Genomic DNA, 23,058 nt, shown 5'->3' with positions numbered 1-23,058 from the left:
GAGCGAGCTTCACAGGCAGGGATTGCTGTACCTACCATGCATGCGTCCAGCATTTCTGACTGCAGAGTGGCAAACTTGAGCCTCACTTGCCTTTTCAAGCTAATTTACCTCATTAGTCTGCTTCACTGATGAGTTTGCCCTTGCTAAAGCTTAGTTTTTCTGGCATATCCTCTGTGGCGGCCTTTTATTTATCAATAAAGCTTCCCCAGAGGTGTTAAAGTGGTAGCAAACTTCCCAGAGACCTCCATGGGCAGCTGACATTTCTCTTTCCCCAGACCAATTGTCACATCAGCCTCATCTGGCAGGGGAGTAACAAAATGTGCTAAAATGATCAATAATCATGGATTGTGAAGAGAGGACACAATTTCCCCTTAAACTCAGTGTTGCATAAACACTGAGTCATTGTTGAGCAAGTTAATGCTGTTTACACTTTAAAGTAGCCAGTTTTATTTATTACTCTACAATTGCAATTGTGTTTATACAGCTGTAAATTTTTCATTGATTCCTCAAGTTCCATGATGCCTCCATTTTTAAAAGCCTGAGGCAAAGAGAAAGACAAATTTTAATTCACCTGCCTTTTGCTGGAAGACTTTGCCATACTATAAACTTTCTATTACTTTAGGTCAAAACCTAACTGCCAGAGGCACTGGGGTACTTGTCTGAATTTTGGGGGCTCTTCAGTGTCTTGCACAGCACATACTCAGTGACAAATGACAGTGGCAGTGGACCTGTGGTATCAGCAGCAAAACTGTGTGCGCCTCAAATCTTGCCTGTTTACTGATCCAAATACAGTTCCAACCTCTTTCTACAAACATTTTTGCTGGCGTTTTCACCAGCCCTGATTTCTCTGGTCAGTTTCTATACATTTAATCCAGTGTTTCATTTCTTGCAGCAGCTTTTCCCAGGTTAACCCAGTGGTTCTCAAGGGTTTGTATTCTCTGGAGTGGTTATGAGCCCCAGTTGGAGAGGAGGAGCTTGCAGTGAGAACTGAATCAGAAATGCAGAGGTCAGGGCACAAGCTGAGGTGGGAGTTCCTGTTTGAAAGCCCTCTGCTTGCCTTGTTCAGGAAAAACTGGGAAAAGGTGGATCACACTGGCAGCTTCGGAGCTATTGCCTTGATCCCCTCTTGCCTAATATTTATAGAAGATGCATTTCTGACTCTGTACTTTTGCTGTGGCTTTTACATCTGGGGCTGGGTGTTATGTGCTGCTTCCCCAGGAGGAGCAAGTCACCTCTGCGACTACAGTGAAGGCAGCTGCAGGAATTTGTATCATCGAGGCACTTGCGGCAAGAGACGAGTGTGTGCCCCTCTCCTGGCTCTGGATGGGCTCTGGGTTAATTCAGCCTCCTTTGCTGTGGTATCCATTCCATAGGTAGGGCCTGAGTCCAGAAATCCAATTTATCACTGTTCCACAGCACATTTCACAGCCAAATAATCCTGGGAGTTATGAAGTAGGACCTGTGGGGTCAGTTCTTAATGAACACCAGTTGTCCTTAGATGAGGGAGATGGGGAAAATTGAAAATTGGCTGGGATGCCTTCCCTTGAGAGCTGGTGCTTATTCTGTTGTGTGACCTACGGTCTATCAGCTAAGGACTTGTCCTACATTACATCACTCCCCCCCCTCCCTTTTTGCTTCCCTTAAAAAATGAAGATTAATGCATTTTCCCTCATTTATTTAATAGATTATTTGCCTTGATAATACTGTGCAATTAAAATGTCAGAAGAAAAACTTTAAATATTGAAGTCTGCAGGTTGCCCTTTATGTCTGTTCTTTGGAAAGAACTCCAACTTTCTTGCTGATGGCTTTAATTCATTGATGCACCTTAATGGAAAATTGATTTTTTTTCTCCATAAAGATCACACTTACATATAAAAAAGGGAAAATGATATTTTAAGAAAAGATTTTCTAACAAAATGGAAGTTACATCTTTGATGTATGCCCTGGATTTCAGGATTGGAAATAATTTTCATTAAGGAAAGGGTCATGATAATGCTGTGTCTTTTCCTCTCCTTAAAGTCTGCTATATTGCAAGGAAGTGAGAAATAATTACTAGACATTATCTACTCCTGCTTGACAGGAAACTAACAGAATGAGGTAAGGTCTCTATACTTAAAAACTAAAAATTTGGGGTAACATACTCAGGTACAAATGGGATGTTGTTCAGGGAAGTTGGCTGGGTTACTCCCAATTTTCCTTTGCTGCAGACCTGTCCCTGTGAGCTTCCACAGGACACTCACCACAGCAGGACCTTTCCAGTCTTCTGTATCTGGGTTAGAAAGTCTCATTGTCACAACTTTCAAAACTTGGGTTTCCCTCCTGTAGGTGGGGCTGCCGTTCCACCAACAGCGGTGCTGCAGATGTGAGCAGATGTGCTGGAGAGGCAGCCTCTGCTCAGCTGCAGAGTAACCACCTCCTCTAGCACACCAAGCAGTGCAAAGTGACCATAGCTTTAAAATATTTTGTTTTATTAAATGTTTCAAATAACATAAACATCATATTAACAATTTTATGGCTGAGGTTCATGTAATTTGTGGTTTGATAATTTTAACTGATTTGAGAGCTCAAAAGATTACGCCTTAACATTAGAAACTCTGTAATTAAGATTTTTAACAGGAAGTTGTCTCATAGCTAACAAGAGGATAGAAATAGCAGATAGAACCGTAGAAACTCTGGACAGTGGAAGAGTACACATTTTACTATAAACTGGGGTCTGCCAAGATCATGTAAGGACAAGAAACCTTTTGTAAGTGGCTTCATGTTCAATCTGAAAAAACAATTCATAGTTGGCTTTTATGCAATAGAGAAAAGTGGGATAGTACATCTTTAATTATTCCCCAAATATGCTTTACTTTTTGGATTTTACTGCTCTTAAGTAAATCTGTACCACTTTCATACCAGTATTTAGCACCATGTAATGGGGTGTTCACCATTCTGGGGAATGTTATTTGCTCTGTGCTAGAATAAGGGGTCCAATTGTACTAGAATTGTACAGAAAGTTCATCCTTGCTTTCAGCGGTAGAACGTCAACGCTGGAAGAGCAACAGCATGCTTTCAACCATGAAGCTGTAGCTTATTTACAAACAAAAGGATGCCCCCCTCCCTCTTTTCCCAGTTGCTTATTCATGATAATGACTCCATTAACAACTACAGGTTAGGTTCCCTTTACACTGGAAATGAGGGTATGTTTTAATTGCTTTGTTGTGAACTGAAGTGGAACAGGGCACGCCAAACAAGCACAGCCTGGCATTTCAGGATGAGCTCCACTGCTTTTACCCCATCTGTTGTCTGGTGCTGGAAGATGCAGCTGTACACACAGGCAGATGTACTCATGTTTCCTTAGAAAATGTAAAAGAACGTTTCTGCAGGAGGTGGGTAATGGGCCAACAACCTGTGATTTATCAGTGTGTCTGTTACCCCTCCCTCCCTACTGTGGAAGAATTGTTTCTTAACAAGGAACAGAGGAGGGTGGAGGGGTAAGAAATTCTATTTTATAAGTAACAGACATGCTGGAGATAAACAGCTTTGGTTGTCACTCAAAAGGCAGCTAAAACATGGATTAATTGTAGGGATTTGCTGTGGTTTGTTTGTTATCGCTGTTAATTAAAAAAAGATACTTGTTAATTGCAAGCTTCTGCCCATTGCTGACAGTGAAATGATACTCAGTGTTTTCTTTCAGATGTTTTCCCCAAGGCTTGGGTTTCTTCAGAGCACAAACAAATCCACTGAGGAGCACAAAGTAAACCATCAAACATCAGCCACTGCTTGAGGTGAGAACAAGTTCTTATGCCCAGCTCCCTGTGCTGACAGTCACAACTGGCACTGAAGGGTGACTGCCACACATCAGCCCCCACACTGAGGCTTTCTGAAATATGTCTGTGCTTCAGACAATCACCTGGAAATATCTCAAGCCACCAGAAGATGGATTAAAGATTCAAGTTCCCCTGCATGTTACGCGTGTGTTAAGTTAACAGCTTGATCCGCCCCAGGCAAGGCCAGAGCTCTGGAGCCAGCTGCTGGCAATGCTGTGTGGGCTACGAAAGGTCTCCAGAAGAGCAGACACCATCTGCAACAGCTCTGTTTTTCCAACCCAAGCAGCTCCTGCTGGTTTTTCAGGACTGAGTAGCTGCTTTTCTGTGGCTGTTTCTTTCAGCAAAATGCTGAAGAGCCTTAAAATGCCACACCACCATTGTTCTGAGTGAAGCACCTGTTTGTGTGTTCAGAAGACCACATCTGGATATGCTCAGCGGAGCAAAAAATACACCTCAGACTTGTTGGGACAATACAGCCTGTGCACACAATTGTGAATGCCTACAGGCATATTGTCAGGAATGCCTGGCACAAGTAGGGAAGGGGAAGGAAAGGTGGGACACTTTATTCTCAGGAGAGCTGACTGATGTAGGTGTAGCAGCTCTGAACCTTTGACTTTTCTGAGACCCGAACTTTTGTCTGTCACGTGCACAGCCCAAAACTTACGATCCCCTTTACTGTTGCTTCCCTTTATCCATAAGGCAGGCACTTGAAAAGACTTTTCAGGATATGAGTTGAAAGTATTTCCTAATGTTTGAGTGGAAGTTAGCTTCCAAGTGATTCCAAGTTTTGGTTTGCTTTTTTTTAGCCTTTCCTATGGGAGGACTGCAAGCTGCCTGATGACCTGATTATGTAACTGAGGAAATGCACTCTTCCTGGAAGAATCCCTGCAGCAACCTGCCTCAGCTCCACCAAGGTAGCGAAGTACAATGCCAAAACCTTCACCAAAATGTTGCTGTGGCAGCACTGGACAGGGAGCATTGGTTCCCAGCCCCTGAACGGACAGCTCCAGGTTTCCCAGACGGTGACACCTCGCAGAGCACGCCCTGAAGCTGAAAAAGGAACACTTAACGACCAGTTTCACTAAGGAAGCACATTTCCAAGGCAAGAGCTTCAGAAATTTGCATCTTTGTAAACTGGGTGCTTGATCCATTTAAGCACAGATCGAAAGTCAGTCGTGTGTGACAAACACAGAGGTCTGTGGCAGGCAGTGCCAGAGCCCTGCCACCCTGGATGCCATACTTCTGGTCAGGTTCTGCTGCAGGCATCCTTTAGCAATTGCTTGGAACAAGACCTCTGGGGCATACGGGGGAAGATTAATTCCTTGCACGTTTAAAAAGATTTCTGAACCAGCTTGAAGGCCTCAGATATAAATACACTGTCATAATTTGCTCTTGCCTTCACTGCCAAAACCAAGTATAATTTTTGAGGAATGCCAGGTTTGTAAATATTCTGCTTTTCCCAGCTCACAAAAGAGCAACTGTGTCACTTTGTTGTGTTTTTCGTGTAGCATTACTTTTTCAGACAGCTGGCATGACACAAGACTAGAAAAACTGGGTGCTGCATTGTTTCAAAATCTAGCTGCTTTGAAGACTGATCATCTTAAAAGTGCTTATTCACTGTTATCTGAATAAAAAATATTTCAGGGTTAGATTTGAAAAAATCTAACAAAAATCTGAAAATCTGACAACACAGTAATTTGTTGCTGTTGTTGCACCAGCTACTTTGAAGAAGTCTCTTTCTCTCTGCCCCCACAGGAATTTATAATTCACTACAAGAAACAAGGATCTCCAACAGCCATGAGCATTGGGAAGGTCCTTGGCTTCCTTTCTAAATCGCAATTTAATTCTGAAATTCTGAAAATTAAATTCTGAAAAATCTAAATTGCAGAAAAAAGTGTGTTACTGTCATAGTGCATGACTGTTCTGACGGAGAAGTCAAAGAATCACAGAGCTGTTTAGGTCAGAAAAGACCTTTAAGATCATCAACTCCAAAATTTAACCTATTCTTAACAAAAACAAGTTTCAGACTTTTTAATGCCTCCTGACAGGAGTGGCAGCAGAACAGGCCAAATGATGTTTCTTCCATGTGTGTCTTTACACTTTCTTTGCCAGTGGAAATGATCAACTGCAAAGTGATTTATCTGTAATGAAAGCTCAGTATCAGTTTTGAGCTACAGGGAGAGAGATTTCCTGCAGGGGAAAAAAAGACCTATGCCTCAAAAGTAATGAAGAGTTTCTGTATTCTTCTTCCAATTTTTAAGAAGTCTTCTCTTCATTCTCAAGATATCAAGAAAATGTGATAAATGCAAGACCAGGAATTTTTTAATAGACTGAAACGCTAACCACAGGGAGAAAAGAAGACCTCTCTGTAAGAAAGCAGCTTGTGAGTGAGCAGAGTTAACACAGGCGCATGAATTCTATGTGTGTCTTCAGGTATGGCTTGAAAGCATCAGTCCTCAGCAGCAATACAAGACAAGATCTGAAAACTGTTCCATGTGTTCACTGGCCTCATGTGACTGATCTTTCCCCCTCCTAAGTTTTGAAAAACTGAGAAGGTGAATTTGTTTTTTCAGTAAGGTACCATTTCACTGAATGAGAATGAAGGAGCAGCTGCTTTAGGAAGACCACTTACAGGTTAATTTCCTTGGCTGGGTCTTCTCTGGTGGCATCCTTTTCTTTCAAGGTCATGCTTTAAATTTGCCTCTTTTGAGGAAGAAGATGGGATTAAGATAGCCTAAGGAGTAGTACGTGGGAAGACAATAACTTTGGTTAATCCTTACTCCTGCACATCAGACTCTAGATGGGGGGTCCCAGCTTGACCTGTTCCTAAAGCTTCAGTTATGGCTTTAAAAATCGGCCTGGTCCTATGGAAGAAAAGACCACCATGTATTAAAGCATTAGTTAAATTAAAAAGGTGAGCATGTAACAGTGCACAATAAATGACAGCTGCTGTTGGAGGGAGTGGATTTTTCTGCTACTTTCAGACCCCAATGCCCACAGTTGCTGATTAGAGGAGATGGAGGTCCTTCTGAAGAGGCTGGTTGCTGACGGATGGCTTCAGTGCCTGAGGGTGCTGGATGCCCTGAAGTAGGACAGGAACTTGTAGCAGAGGCTGACCACAAAGTACCAGATGTTTCGAGCCATCTGAGACCTCGCGATGAAGATGCGCCAGATGATCACGAGGAGGGTGGTGTTGAACGCGTATCGGATGTTCCTCAGCCTGGGAAAGAGGCATCTTATCAAGAAACACACAAACAACAATCAGCCCCCTCCATTTCCTACAGTGAAATTCAGGAACAAATCCTATACACAAGTGGCCCTTGGGCTTTTTGCCATTCCTGTTTTAGCAGAGACGCTGTGCAGGAGTCCTTGGTCTTGCCAAGGACTGTTCTGAAGCTGGTGCACAGGGAATAGTTCATGGGACAGGTGGAATAGCTGTACTGGAATTCTTTCTTTTTCTGTACACCCAATTTCAAACCAGAGCAAAGTCACGTGGAGAGGTTTTTCTTTAGGACAGTCTGTGTCCAATACTTTCTGCTTTGGTTTCCTATATTGGCTATTTCTCACTTTGCAGGATTTGGGGCAGGCTAGAGACAACTTCACAGGAGTTGATGAGCAAGGTTCTCACATTTGGGTGAAACCTTGTCTTTAGAGCTGTGAAATTACATAACAATCATAAATGGCCTTCACTGTTGCAACACTGCAGCACTGGCATTTTTTATTTTTTGGGGGCGAGTGGGTTAGTTTACAGCATCAATTTCAGTGGTACTACTGAGTTTTCAGATCCTCATGATCCTATCTTCTTTCTGTAAAGCAAAAGTTTCTGCAGTTCTCTAATTCTCATGTTCCCAGTGCTTGACCAAGGGAAAAAAGACACCTAAAGACCTCAAGATTTGTTTCATTTTTATGAAAGCCCTTTTTATCACTGCACCACAGCACACCACCGTCTGAGGCAGTTAGTAGTCCATTCCTGAGGTCCTTATAAACCTCCTAAAAATGATCCATGAGTGAGGAACTTGTTTAGGATTCCTTGCTATGGCAAACTATTCCCTTAGTCTACATTTGTAAATACTGACAAACCGCTGCGATAAGAAATAAGTTATTTATCTCCATTTTAACCAATACTAATTTTGCAACATAGCTAGAATTACTTTCCCCAAAGGTAGCCAGGAGCTCCTAACCTTGTCCCTGGGTGTGACTTACTTCCGTAGATGCTGCTTTGCTGCTGGAATGCCAGCCATGTCCTCATTTAGCAAGTACTTCTTAGCACCTATGCAGTAGCTCTCGATGTACTCTGACCAGTGCAGCTGGCGAACATCGAAGTTGTATAACTGGGATTTAAAGACAAAGAGCAAAAGTTGAACACCAGAGTTCAAAACCAGTTCACTTGAAGCATCAATTCTTCATTGATCTCTTTTCCTGACAAGGCCCTCTCTCTGAGATTCTCAAAGCCACCAAGTTCCCAAGCACTGCCAGACTGTGTTTCACAGCTGCTGATTAATGTCCCACCCAGCTGGGAATCTGGGCAAAGCAAGCAGAAATGTAGTGGTAGTTGGCAGAAAATAAAGGTGTTTATTTTTGTTGGGGTTTTAGTTTAGTCTTAGTTTTTTTTCCTGTTAAAGGAATTTTCTCCCATATGCATGTTGCTAGGGGACAAATAGCTGTACTTAAGAAAGACAAAAAGGGAAGTGGGGCGGGCCTGGCTACTCCTTTGTCTACACCTGGGTGTGGGGTCAGTTCGCTCTGAGCGTCCGGAGAGAGAAGCTGCAGAGAAAGGAGCTGCTGCTTCTTTCTTTTTTGGCCGTTCTTTCTTCCTGCTGGAAGCAACGCCGGGACCCCAAAAGCCGCTTTCCCTGCCCTGCTGGAGACCGGGCTGTGGCTGCCCTGCCCCGCTGCTGCTTCGAGCTTTCGCTACGCTGTAGCCCTGCTCGCCCTGCCTGCCTGGGCCTCCGTGGGGTTCTCCCATCTGGATACATCTCGCCTGCCACCCGGGATTTGCGTCCGTCCCTGCCGTTCCAGCCGCCGTTCTAGCCTGCTGTTTCAGCCTGCTGTTCCTGAGAGCCCGGGATCAGCTGCCCAGGGGTTTGTGAAGCCTTTGTTCCATCCTTCCCGGGATCCCAGGGCACCAGAGCCGCGGGTTTCCCGAGCTCGCTCCGGAGCGCCCCCTGCAGCCGCGGGGGAACCATCGCACCTGCCCTGCTCACCGGGAGCCGCCAGCGCCCCTGCCGGCTGCGAGCGGAACTGCACCCGAGGGGAAATAGCCTGACAGCCGAGAAGGCTGGCACTGGGTTTGTGACTGCTGTTACTGCCATAGTTGTTGTTGTTTTGTTTGACTGGTTATATACATATATATATATAGTAAAGAACTGTTATTCCTATTTCCCACATCTTCGCCTAAAGGCTCTTGATTTCAAAATATAATAACTTGGAGGGAAAAGGGGTTATATCTGCCACTTCAAGGGGGGCCTCTGCCTTCCTTAGCAGACACCTGTCTTTCAAAACCGAGACAATTTTACAGGTAGCAACTTTTCTATAAATACATGTATTTGCACACACACACACACACACACACACACACATAGAATCATGGAAGAAAAATGGCATTCCACACAGGCAAACAGATTCAAATTAAAACTTCCACAATTTTAACGTGTCACTAGAATTATGTGTAAATAAATTAACTGGACATTGAGTCAACAGGTGCCTCTTCATTAGTGTTACTCTCAGCTGTGCTGCATTTTCTTTTGGCAGCTAGATCAACAGAAGTCCAGGAAATGGGTCACTTTGGTGTTTGACATAAACACAAACTTGTTGCAGAGCCAACTACCCCAGTTCATTTCAGGTGCTCATACTGGACAAATTGTTAGCAAGCTCTCAGGCATCTGTCTGCCTCTTACAGCAAAGAAAGGCTTTGTAGAGAGGAGAAGTTTTCACAGAGTAGGTTGGGTTGGAAGGGACCTGAAAACATTCTCCTGTAATAAACAGAAAGCTACTGAAATAAATTATTTCAGCTTAAAATCAATTCCAATCATCTAGATATCATTTAAAAGCTCAACAATACCCCAAAAACAATTGCTGCAGATGAACAGAATCTGAGATTAGCAACCCATATTCAAGACATATCTACCTTTTTGTCCTCTGTGTTAAGGTGATTCATTAGCATATTCATATTATCTGAAGACCAGTTCCAGGACTGGGTGGAGAAATACTGCAGGAGTGTCATAGACTTGTGCAGCCGATTGATGATCTTCATCATTCTGAAACAAGGGGGAGCAGCAGAGGTGAGCAGAAGTCTGACCTTATGCAGAAGCTGTTCATTTGCATTTTCACCAGTCCAGGTGAATAAGCACTGCAATTCCTCCTGAGCACTGCCCTGCTGCTCACTCGGCTGAGAACTTGCTCAGCAAGTCTGAACTACTCCAGCTGAGCTCTCCAGCCTACAGCTACCCAGCTTCTATTGTTGGCTCCAACAGAGGTGCAAATTTGTTTGCCACTGATGTCCAACTCAATGGTCTGACCTAAACAAGGGCTGGAAGCTGCATCTACCTCATGTACCACTGTGGAGGGAAGAGCCTGTGTGAGCTAGGATGAAGTCTGCACCACAAAGGTGCAGTGCTTCTGTTCCCAAGGTGGATACTTCTCTTTCAGTCACAGGAATTCTCTTCTGCTCCCAAGCTTGAGTTGTGTACCGAAGCAAGGCTCTGATTTTTGGCATTAGCTCCAGTACAGCAGTGACCACATCCGCAGTATGGACACTGAGGTCAGAAGTCATTTGCTCAACTTTGGTTTTCAGACAGAACCAAAGAATCACAGAATGGTTTGGGTTGGAAGGGATGTTAAAGATAATCTCGTTTCAACCCCTGCCACGGGCAGGGACACCTTCCACTATCCCAGGCTGCTCCAAGCCCCATCCAACCTGTCCTTGGACACTGCCAGGGATGGGGCAGCCACAGCTTCTCTGGGCAACCTGTGCCAGGGCCTCAGCACCCTCACAGGGAAGAATTTCCTCCTACCTAATCGAAATGTACTTTCTTTCAGTTTGAAACCATTACCCCTCATCCTATGATTATGATCCATTATAGAGTCCCTCCTCTTTTTTCCCACTGGTCTGCTTTGTAAGTACTGAAAAACTGTTGTTAGGTTTCCCTGGTGCCTTCTCTTTCCACGCTCAATGGTCCTGGCTCTCTCAACCCGTCCTCAGAGGAGAGGTGCTCCAGCCCTCTTGATCATCTTTATTAAGGCCCTCCTCTGGACCCACTCCAACAGCTCCAGGTCTTTGGTGGCTTGCTTCAGGGACATAACTGCTTAAGGACTTGGAAATGTAGGTTCAGGTCCTCTCATGTATCTTGGCCTTTTCTTACTAATTTTTTTATATAAAAGTGGATGACAGTAATGCTGTCCTACCCTGCAGGATTATTTTAGTTGTCCTAGTGGTCATGAGTACAAAAGGCCTCTGGCAGTTGTTTTAAAGTGTGATGTACAGGGCTCAGTCAATTTTAAGAGGACACCACATCCTCTCAGACTGGGTAAGGGCAAGAGAAAGCATTAAAAGGCTGATTTTTGTGGAAAACAGAGCTGTTTTCATGCGAAATTTTGAGCTGTCCAGAGGGTAACACAGTTGCTGTGACAAATAAAAGGCACCACTCTGGGGGAGAATGGTGCCAGGCTGGCCTCTCCCCACGCAGACGTGACTGCCACGGCAATAAGCCCTCAGCAGAGCACAGAAAGACACAATGAGTTCATCAGCTCAGAGCAGAACTGTGCAACTCACCCAAAGCAACTGGAAAGAGCACTAAAACCTTAGATAGGCACTCCTTCTTAAAGTGGCTTTCATTTTAGAAGCAAAGCAGACCATCAGATTAAAGGAACCTTCATTCTGAATAATTATGTGCACGTTGACTGAATGCAGTTTATCTGAACTGCTTTAAAATTATTTCAGATTAATCTTCCTGTGTAGGGCAAGCACCATGGGGCAAAGCTTTGTGAATATTTTAATACATTTTAGGAACTTGGGAAAAAAAGTATGCAGCTAGATTGCAAAGATTTGAAGCTGCCCCTCAAGCTGATTCCCCAAAATCTTTAAAGTGTTTAGGACTAACGGAAACTGCCAAAAAAAGAAAGGATAAGAGAATCAACTCTTTAATGTATCTGGAAAAAATTCTTCCCTGTGAGGGTGCTGAGGCCCTGGCACAGGTTGCCCAGAGAAGCTGTGGCTGCCCCATCCCTGGAAGTGCCCAAGGCCAGGTTGGATGGGGCTCTGAGCAAGCTGGGATAGTGGAAGGTGTCCCTGCCTGGGGCAGGGGTGGAACTGGATGATCTTTTAAGGTTCATTCCCATCTAAAGCAGTCTGTGATTCTATGATCTGAAGAGGTGTGTGTAAAAACAGTGTTTCATGTCAACTGCCTGAGCTCAAATGTTGTGACCGCTTTCCAAACACTGACTAATAATTAGTGCGAAGGAAAGGTCTTCTGAAAAACATCGACTGAGTAGAAACATGGCAAAGATTTCTTACAGAAAGCCTCATCCTCTGCTGTGGAGGAACTGAAAGGAATAAATTTATGAGTATTAGCTCTCACTGTAACCACACTTCAGACGTGCATTTTGTCTTCCAGAAAACTGTTTACAGCAATGATTTCTGTATTTGCTCCCATACAGAGCCTCGCACAAGCAGATCCTCAGGTGAGACAGGACTGCCCCAGGAGACTACTAAGGACATAAACCATATTATGCTCACAGTCATGGATGGATGTGCAGCACTCACAGAAACCATTTAGGGCAGTTTTGCTTGACATCTGGTAATTTATGTGAAACGAGTTTACACCTAAATAAGTCTCACTTTTTATTATTTGATGTGGTTTACTGCCCTTGGACCATAAAGGTCTGATAATCAGGCAGCTGAGAAAAGAAGAAACAATGAGCTACTACTGTGCTTTCTACCACACTGCCGCAATACCTGGATGAGCTGAAGTAGTGTGTAAAAAGAAAAGGAGAATTACATTAAAAAAAAAACAAACCAAAAACTTGGAAAACTCACAACTTCATTGGTGAGTCACCTCTGCTGAGGTTGCAAATCTTAAAAGTTCAGAAGATCATGCTGAGGTCTGTTTGACATTTAACTACAGCATTGCAGGCAGTGTCCACTGGTTAATTATGCCAATCAACTTCATGAAAAGAAATGTCAATTTTAATGGCAGTGCCAAGACCTTACTGCTGCCCATTTCAACAAAGACGGGATATTCCAGCTTCATTTTCAGTTTACCTCTGTTTCTAGGGTAATTCTTTCCTCCTGGCTAACTGGAAGTCTTTTAATGGACCAATGTGCCTCCGTAGCAGAATGTCAGGGATAAATCAGAGCAATGCCAGGGATTTCCTTGCAAACGCTGAAACCAGCTTTCTAGCTAGCAGAGGAGCACAAGAGCAGCTGACATCCACATGGTGCTGGCATCCTGTTCTCACATTGCACAATAAATCCTGCTCTGTGGTGGCAGGGAGTAAAGGAGGACAATGTCTGGAGTAATGTTACTTACAAGAGGATTCCTTCTACATGGGACATGGATATTGGTGTTCCTCCAAGCCATACCACTGCCAGGGCTCAAATACCCCCTGTAACAGTGAACTGCCCTCCTAAACACAATTAGAATTTAATCATACTCAGAAACAACTGCTTCCTAGATTTCAGGGCTGGAAACAGCTACTTAGGCATCTGATTTATGGGGGAAAAAATACTAACTGGTATGTTCTAAACCTTGCCAGTCTCAAGTCCTTATGCAAGCTCATGCCAAATAGGGGTGATCCCACTGGAAAGCTGAAGTGGTAGAGATCTGGATACAGAGAAGACAGAGGACTACCAGTCCTCCTCTGCCTTGGGAAGCTATGAAGTGTGTAAAACTGAGTTCAAAAGATGTTCCGTTCTCCAGGTGGTGGGAAGGGCGCAAGCCCTAGGCTGTGCTTAGCTACAGCTATGCATTTTCCTCATTTTCCTCAAGACAAGGGAACGGGAAGAAGCTCAAGGATTCCAGTTCTCATTGCTGGTTCAAGCTCTGCTCTCCACAGGAGTGCAGGAGGCTGAGGGCACCATTCCTTACCTGGGCTTTCTCCCCGTGAGCCTCATGTACAGGTCGTAGAGGATGGCAGGTGCCTTGTGGCTGACAGTGATCCAGTACTGGTTTATCAAGTAGCTGGAGGTCATGTGAGCGTTGGGTGTTCGGAAGGCCTGCTCCAGAGGGTTTCTTTTGAACGTGGACATGACGTACTGCCCTGCAAGGGAACAGGCATTTCTCACTGGCAATCACTTCCAGCTGGCCACAACCACGGTGCAGCACAGCCCAAGTTATTGCACTTCACACCTCCAGCCCATAGCTCTCTGAACTGTGTCACCAGAGCTTGGACATGCTTTTGTCCCTTCTGCCATGACAATTGATGGCTCCATCTATTGTCTATTTGAAACCCAATCCTGCTCCAGATGTAACAGTGGCAGAGAAAAACCTTGCCAAAGCACCAAAACATAAAGGAGGAAAAGCAGGCAGCTCTAGGAGTTTCAAGGAGCTGCAGTTCTTCTTTCACCTGCAGCAGATGTTAAAGAAATTGGTAAGCACTAACATTTCTTTAGATCACTGAAAGCAAACTTTGATCTGCTAGCATAGAATAAAAATGACATTTCTAATTTTCAATCAGATTTTCCAAAGGGCTGATGTCTGAGTTAGTCTGTGGCTTACACACACAGGGTGATACCTTTAAAAAGACTTCATTACATCCTTTCAGACCACATCTGAACCACCACCAAGTCTCCCTGTTTTCAGAAGACCTCTGGATGCTCTAAGGCAGCAAACTGTCTGGCATTCTTAACTTGAAAACAAACGATAGGGTGGGAATCTCCCATTCCCTTTGCATGTTAAGGCACAAAATATGCTGGGTCTGAGCTCTGCCAATGGCAGAGTGCCACAAATTGTCATCTAGACGTGCATATCTGGGGCATTTGCATATTGCAGAGGCTTAATAGAACTGCAGTAGATAAGACTGTCATCCTAGGGACTGATAAACAGATGGTGCTCCTATTCCTGAGCACCAGTGAGCTCAAGAAAGAAGAATATGTGGGCTTTTTTCACTTTTTAAAAAATTGATTTGAGAGTTAACGACATAAGTCTGTGCTCATATTATAGTTTAGTCTCTAAGCTTATGTTACAAATAGAAAATCAGATGAGAATTTGCAAGCCACAAGAAACATCCAGATCATCCTCAGATAAGCAGATTCCTATCATAACATTCAGACAGGACTCTCCAGTGTCTGTGGTCAGCTCATTACTGCACTTCAGGTAGTGACTTCTTCTAAGAACCCCAAACCAGAACTTTGTCACCTCTAGAAGCTACTGCAACAACTTAGTGGGTGGGTGGTCTTTCCCCTCCAACCTCAACACAAAAATGCAGCAGCAAATCCTACAGCTCAAAGGCAGGTTCTGCAGGGGGGAGAATCAGACACAGGTCTCACTCAGGTAGACTATCAAGAATAAATTGAACCTCATTTTTGCCACACTGAACACCATTTTCCAGCCTGTTTTAGGGTTTCGTTTTGAGGAGAAACTGCAAGAAGTACTTCACAAAGTCAGACTAACCAGATTCACACTGCAGCAAAGCAGAATGTGCTTCTTCAAATTAAAATTTAGTTGTTTGACCACATCTTTGTAACAGCAGGGAAAGTAGTAAGAAAGTAAGGAAAAAAAAAAGCCCAAGGCATAGCATTATTTGGAAAAGAAATCAGTTAAGGTTCCTTTTAACACTAGGAGTTTTTATTTGTGTCTGGAGAGCTTTAGAAGGAACTGCCTTGCAATGAATGTTTAGGTATAAACTCTCTTCTAGGTATCTTTCTCTTCCCTCCCTCCCTCCAAGCTCATCACCTTGGTACTCAAAGCGTCACCATCTCAGTCACTTCTGTTCCCAACCCTCGGTATCCTCAGCCCAATCCAGCCTCAATTTCTCTGTTTGATCCTTCTCCCCATGAAAAATCCCTACTCAGTTGTGTCCACCTGTGACTCCTACAGCAGGTCCTGGTGTCACCTGGCCTAACCAGGTAGCCCAGGCACTCCCCTCTGCAAACCCCATGTTTGCTTTGCATTAAAATGCTCAGTCCCGTGCCAGCTGACTCCCATTCCCCTCCCTGGTTTCTCAGCAGCTTCCAGACACGCAGGACCCTCCACCCTGGTAACCAGTCACACACCCTGACTCCTTGAACAGAATTATGTCTATTCCCAAAAAGAAGTTGGTAGGAGACTGAATTGAGGATTCAGACTGGATGACTGCAGTCGTAACATTGTGACGCAGTAAATCTTTCCCAAACTCATTTCTTCAGCCATGCAACATCTCTAAAGGCAAAATTTTTCACTTTAATGCTCCCTCCTGATTCTCTGCAGCATGCTGCTCTCAGGAAAACCATGGCTACAACATGTGGTACAAAGAGCTTCATAGTGTCACCCAAGGAGAAAATTTTGCCTTCAGTCCCATCACACAGCTGAGCTGCTCATGGAAGCTGCTGCTGCTGCACCCAGGTGATTTCATGGCTAAATTCACAGTTATAAGCAGAGGAACAGAATAAAATCAAAGACAATGCACTAATACATTGCTGTTTTCATCAGTAAATTTACACTGAAAAAGGGTTAAGAAAGGCAAACCTCAGAGAGTGGTGCTATGGTGACTTTTGCTGAAGTAGCAGCTGAAGAGCTTTGCACCCACTCCTGTGAAAAAGCCACAGAAGATTTGTGACTAACCACATTTTATCTCTCATTAAAAAAAAAAAAAAGCCAGGAACTGGGTGTGATGTTCTCAGCACTCAGCCAATTGCTGAAACCTCCTCCCTGCTAGGCCACTTGATCAAATATCATGGTTAAGACAATTATTCTGTAAATGCAATTATGGTCTGATTCTCTGCTGACTTAGTTCGCCATGTAAATAATGCAAGGGGAAAAGCAAAGCCAAGGCTGAGAGATGGAGTATTTAAAGCACAAAGATATGAATGCAGGGGCAATAGAAAGTAAACCAGGCCCTGTACATCTGTCCATGAATGTACTGACTGTACACAGTATTTCACAGTATACAGCTGAAACAAATTCTGCTGCTTGGCTTCAGCATGAGTTTTTCTCTGCAAGGGTGTCAGAATCTGTCTCCCTTTCTTTCACCCCTGCCTCCCTTGAAGAAAAGTCAGCCATGAAAATAATTTGATTTTTTTTCCACTGACAAAACTCACGATCAAAATACAAACTGTTCTTGAAGCCCACGTGTTATCTCAGTGTTTTCCTCCTCAAGTGCACACCTGTTATTTCTGTTCAGAATTTTCTGATGGGCAAGAAAGACCACTTCGCCTCCATAATATCACAGAATCCTAGAGTGGTTTGGTTTGTAAGTGCCCTTTTCCTCACAGGACCCTCATCCACGGCAGCTGGGCCCCCCAAAATGCAGTTTCAATGGCAGACACTGAATGCCACCTAAACAGTGGAAACAATTCTTCAAAGCCTGTTTGATATCTGACAGTGCAAGGAACACTGTGGATGTTCTCCATTTAAATGAGACCTTACCCATTTCTCCCCAGAAGAAAGGGTTGATTCCCCCTGTTGTGCAGTTGTACACCAACAAGTTTTTTGGTCTGGAAAACAGAAAGAAGTATTATTTTGAGAAGTGAAGAAAAAGTCCATTTCTTAGGGAAGGGATTACAAAATCAATCAATTTCAAGAAAATTCCCAGTTTAATACCAAACAAAGTCTGGGTTTTGTGGTGTGGAACTAAACATGGATCACACTGGTTTTATTTCTTTCTTCAACGTAAGTCAAGAATTAATCAAACAGTTTTCTTGACCTAAGCCTGCCTTGCCAAGGGTGTCAAGTGATGACATCAATACAGCATTTTTCTTACTGTATACTTGAAAACTGCACAGTTTTAATTTGGTGGTTTTCTTAATAATGCTTTGAGGGGAAAGCTGGTGAGCTGCTTTTCAAGGTCCTTTTAGGATCCTTATTTAGCTTACTGGATGTAGCTCTACTCTCAGCTCAGAGGGCGTACTCTGTCTTTCAAAGTAAAACACTTCTGGCTTTTATTTGCCTGGGTTTGATCTCTCAAGAGTTGCATAAACCTCCAGAATAATGAATGTGGTTTATTCTCTGTACTCCTACCTAATGATTAAAGACCAGGCCAGAGGTTCACAGGACAGGAAAAGAGCCTAAATCCTTAATGTCACTTCTGCATACCCTTCTCAACAATGCAAAGAAGGGATATTTTTTTAGATCATATAACCTGTAAGCCCATAATATATTTATATTGTGCAGTGTTTCCAAAGGAAAACACACAGAGCTTTTTTACCAAGAAAACTCCTGAAGACTCTTGAAAAGCAACTCAGTGAAAAGGAGGCCCAAAAAACCACTGCTGCAAAGCTCTTGGCCTTCAGAAGAGTGACTTCTGAGAGGCAAGAAACAGGTTCTCACCCATAGCTTTAGAGATTTCCTAACTCCAAACCCTGCCTTTATTGCTTCTTCTACACTTTCAGTCCTTGCCCACCCACAGGGAGGAAATGCCAACCAGAAAATTAATCAACCAGCCTCTTGCATGGGTTTTTAATCAGCTCCTGGTTCCCTTTAAAGTGCTGGTGAAGGGACCAAACATTCCAGGTGTGTGGCCAAACAGGAATGCCACGCAGAGGGATGCCCTCCCACCTGTGCACAGCTGTGTACCACCCGGCTGCCAGCGTCAGGTTGATGGCGACGTCGACGGGAATCATGTCTGCCACTGCTTCGTTGTTGGCAATGACGGTCCTCAGGATCCCCTTGCCTGCCTGTGGGACACAGGGAGACAGGGAAACAGTCACCCACTTCAGGCTGGGCTGTGATTCAACTGGCAGGACTCCAGCAGCGTGCACTGGGGACAGGCCAGCATGGTAGCAGTTTTTTCTGCTGCCGATTATTTGGTTTCTGTGACAACAAAGAAGGATCTCCTGCGGACCCCGCTGTCCTGCACTGTCAGAGGAAGCCTGGAAACATGATGATGCCTGTGCTGTGTACAGTAAGAAAAGCTGGGGCTCTTAATTTAACTCATTATGAAAGAAATACCTTATGAAAGAAATGTATCTGAATTTGCTGATGTGAAATTCCCAGTGATGCCTGAAAGTTACAGGCATCTGAGTGTCCCTCAGAGACTGCAGTCACTTTGGAAATGACACCAGTGGGCCTTTTGAAAAGTTGATTACCTTTCCTTTGGATGTATTCACATTCTCCTCTTTTCCACAGCTGTCTCTTAAGCACAAAGATACAGTCAAAGGATGGCCCCTGCCTTGAAGGGCACATCACCCACCAAAAGTCAGTAAAAGGAATCAGTGGAAATACTAACAACCAAAAAGAAGAAATAGGCAAGAACAAAAAATGTTCACCTTGGTTTGGTTGGAAGTGCATTTGTCAGGGGATCAGTCTCCCCAAAATAATATACATTTAACCTGAATGCTTATCAAGGGGTTTCCGTGATGACCAATCAGGCTTTGGAGGTTCCACAGGAGAGACATGGCAACAGCATGGCAGACTGGATCAGAGAGGCCAAGGCAAAATACAGAAATATGGGGGTGAAATGGGGTGAAGGAACTTTACTTGGTGTGTCAGGGATGAGGGCTGAACAGAGCACCTAAGAAACCCCACGTGGCAGAGTCAAGGTTGCAATCAAGTTATTTCTCACGTGGGAAACAATGCAGTGAAGCTGACGAAAAAGCTTTCCTCTCAGGGAAAAACCTGAGAGGATAAAAGTGCTGGTGCAGCAAGGAAGGAAAAACACTCCTGTAATTTAGATCTGTGCAAAAGCAGAGGGACAGACTGAGTAAAGGAGCAAAAGAACATCTGCTACAGATCCATCAATATTTAAAAGTTAGGGCAAAGGAAACGTTACAGCTTTTCTTAAATTATTTTCATACAATCTGAAACTCCAATTTCATTTTAAAATAGATTACGTTTTTCTACAGCAACTAAACAGGAAGTACCTAGCTGTGGAAAACCTCTTGCCTGAAGTCTGAGGAGACAGAAAATGTCATTAAAAAGCATTTAAGACTTGCTATTAACTTGTAAAGCACATGCCATTGGCTAGTGGTCATTGGTGGATTTTAAGGGACACTGTATCTGCTCTTTGGGAGGTGTTTATCTCTTGGGGTCTTTTTGGTTGGCTGTCCTCCTCATCCTTTCCCCTTCTGCAGTAAGATGTGTTTGCTACACTTCACAGATTGCAAGTAAGGGAATACCACTTCTGACTGATTTAATTTTCAGGAACTAAGACTTCTGAGCAGTCCCATCTCATCCTTGGTGCATCTGGCAGAGGGATCACAGACTCTGACACAGACAACAGTGCAAGATTCCCACATGGCTCACTCAATCCCCCTCAAACCTGCGTCATGCATTAACTTCTGCTGCCATGGTTAGGCTCAGACATTAAAATTTAACTTGCAACATCACTATGATTTTCTGTGGGTTCTCACTACCAGGTTTTTTCCAAGGGGGGAAAAAGAAAATGTCAGAAAGAAACAAAAGAGGCAACCAAGCTCAGCTCTGAATTTTCCACTGCTGTGAACACATGCCCACTAGAGACCACTGTGTGATCAACTATCACATTTTCACAGGTACACTAAAGACCTTTTGGAGGTCTTCAAAATGAGGATGTTTGATGGATCTGCTGCAAAATGTATTCAGAGCAGCATGTGATGGTCATACATACATGGATGATTTCAAGATTTCCTATGTTTTGTATTTAACAAAGGCTTCAGGTTTAATTTTTTGTAGGTTACTTATTACATTGAAAATGGTTCAGTGGTACTTTCATCAGGTATGGCTTGGTTTCTATCTATAGATGCAGACATTTTTCTCTTTAGTGAAATAGAAGCTACAGCAAAGTGAAGCCTCCAAAATAATTTCCTGCTCAGAGTCTGATGTTTCTGGACAGCCTTTCAGCTGAGGTGCTTTGGGGCCAATCACTTGTCCAGACCACAAATGAAACCAGTTGTGCCCTACAGCTTCACTGCCTTGCAGGGAGGAAGGTCTTTGCTTGTAATAGGGAACAGTGAGACAAAATGCCTTAATTACACTCCAGCAGAAATGTAATTAATTTCATTTTGTTCCTCAATCAACAAACACAGCTCCCCACAGCAGCTGGAGCAACTGTAGGCAAAAGAAACATAATTAGATCATCAAGAACAACTTGGACTCCCATATTTAATGAATATTTAAAAGAAATGTGTCTATTTATGGAATGAAATGATCAAACACTGCGACTGAAGAAAAAGTCTTTGCAAGGTTTGGAGTCCAAATTCTGCCCAAGTGACATCAAAGATCATCTGAACCAAGTCTGAATCTGGGGGATGTTCTCCCTATAGGATGAGCTTGGTTAGAAGTCCAAAGTGAGTATTTTGGTATGGAGGGACACTTCAAATGCCCAAAACCAAACCACCAAAACCACTTCCCTTTTGCTTTTTCAACACTCAATTAAAGCAAGTAAAGCTACTCATCTAATAATCACAGTTTAAAACACATTTGGCCAGGAGAGCTGGTTGTACTGACATGAAATCAAACTAATGCATCACTCAGATGTTCAAGGGTTCAGTTTCAAACAACTCACCACATTCAAGCACATTAATTCATGTACTTATTAATTCCCCCCCTCCAGAAGAAAAAAGTCTCTTGGGTCCCTAATAACAAACACTTTCCCCTTCTGGAAAACATCCCAAACAACTTTGTCTCTACACCCTGCATCCATTGTCATTGTTTTTTGTCTTTTTCTTGGCTAACTCTCAATGTAGTTACAGACCACATTTCATCACCCAAGAGCTCAGTGTAGATGACATGAATACTGAAAAACCTCAGAGCTTCAATCCTGGACCAAAAAATGCCATCTCTTTTTCAAATCTCAGCGCAAGTCTCATCTTTTATATAAAAAGAGAAGCTACTTCCCACAGTGACCCTAGAATCTCCTAATCTTTGCTTTCCATGGACCTAACTTGGATCTAAAGATACGGGCTGCATCTGCATACAAAACCTGGCCCAAGGTTTCTTGCAAACCAGTTCTGGATAAATTTTGTGACAGACAGCATCAAAAGTTATGATTAAAAAAAATAGACAACAAAACCAAAACCAAACCAAAACAACAAACAAACAAACAAACAAACAACAAGCAAACAACAACAACAAATTGTGTCATTATAAAAGTTAAAACCTGACACATGAAAATGTAAGGAATGGAAATGCAAAATTAAGGAAATGCAAAACTTTCCTTGATCTTGAGACCATCATGAAAGAACCCAGAAACCAGCACAAGATGCTGGGACCAGAGCAGAGAGGCAGTACAAGCTTCTTGAGTCATCACCAAGGAATAGAAGGCTTTTTTTTTAAGAAACTGTGACATAATTAGAAGTCAATAATTTGTGAACAAATAGTGAATGCCTCTGAAATGTACAGGTGGGGTTCAGATGAAAGCATTATCTGGGATATACACACTACTTGTCCTGTGCATTCCATAACTGTAATGGCTTCTATTTATGCTCTATTTCAGATACAAATAAGCTTTTTTAACAAGACGATATTTGGATTTTATTCTGCTCTCCATGATTGCAGACCACTAATCCTTTTATACGCTGCACCAGGCTGATTTCAACATAGTTTTGACAAAATAATGAAGTTGGCCAACTCATACATGAACATAAATATCTGCCCAGAGCTATACAGCATTATGGATCGACAAAGAGACCTAAGGCAGTGATTTTAGTTCAGAAAAAAAAAATACAAGGCAGGAGAAAAGGTATGCAACTTTATTCTTTTCATGTATTAATTGTAATGATTATTTTTACCTACAGGAAATATTTTATCAAGTTACTATTTATTATTTACACCAGTGTTAGAAAAAAATATAGTGAATTATCCATGTGACTGGCAGAGTCTGAATCAATCACACACATTATTTAGGTGTAGTTTGTACAGGGAGAAATCCTGTACAAAGCAGTGGCAAGTGGAAGCCAGAATCTTTGGTATTGTGGAGGGATAACAAGTTATAGCAGTGGATTTAGAAACAATAAACACAGAGCCAAATGAAAGGATAAATACTGCTGCCTTGTATTGACAGAGTGGTAACCTGGCCTGAAAAATAAAGTTGTGTTAAAAGATTCAAGCTGTGACACCCATGAATTACCCCCATTTCAAGGATACATCTCCTGCCTTTTCTTTGAAAATTTGGCCAAATGTGTCCAAACCTTTAG

At 43.1% G+C, this 23,058-nt stretch overlaps 1 protein-coding gene across 3 annotated transcripts in view; it reads right to left on the bottom strand.

Moving 5' to 3' along the window:
* Nucleotides 1–2,447: 2,447 nt before the first annotated feature.
* FAR2 (fatty acyl-CoA reductase 2) overlaps nucleotides 2,448–23,058 on the bottom strand; it is a 124,385-nt gene continuing 103,774 nt past the window's right edge. For all 3 annotated transcript variants that reach the window (XM_042050643.1, XM_042050645.1, XM_042050644.1), the window contains exons 7-12: nucleotides 18,503–18,621; nucleotides 17,375–17,442; nucleotides 13,898–14,069; nucleotides 9,940–10,069; nucleotides 8,016–8,143; nucleotides 2,448–7,032 (exon numbers count right to left, since the gene is read on the bottom strand). In XM_042050643.1, the coding sequence (XP_041906577.1) occupies nucleotides 6,870–7,032; nucleotides 8,016–8,143; nucleotides 9,940–10,069; nucleotides 13,898–14,069; nucleotides 17,375–17,442; nucleotides 18,503–18,621 (780 nt within the window). In that variant the 3' untranslated portion in view covers nucleotides 2,448–6,869. The remainder of the gene's footprint in view (nucleotides 7,033–8,015; nucleotides 8,144–9,939; nucleotides 10,070–13,897; nucleotides 14,070–17,374; nucleotides 17,443–18,502; nucleotides 18,622–23,058) is intronic.

This window comes from Corvus kubaryi, unplaced genomic scaffold (genome assembly GCF_017639235.1).
Source record: "Corvus kubaryi isolate FWS band 111438036 unplaced genomic scaffold, C.kubaryi_AGA036_p1.0 74, whole genome shotgun sequence".
In the NCBI taxonomy this organism is placed as follows: domain Eukaryota; kingdom Metazoa; phylum Chordata; class Aves; order Passeriformes; family Corvidae; genus Corvus; species Corvus kubaryi.
This window is presented reverse-complemented; position numbering and strand designations above follow the sequence as displayed.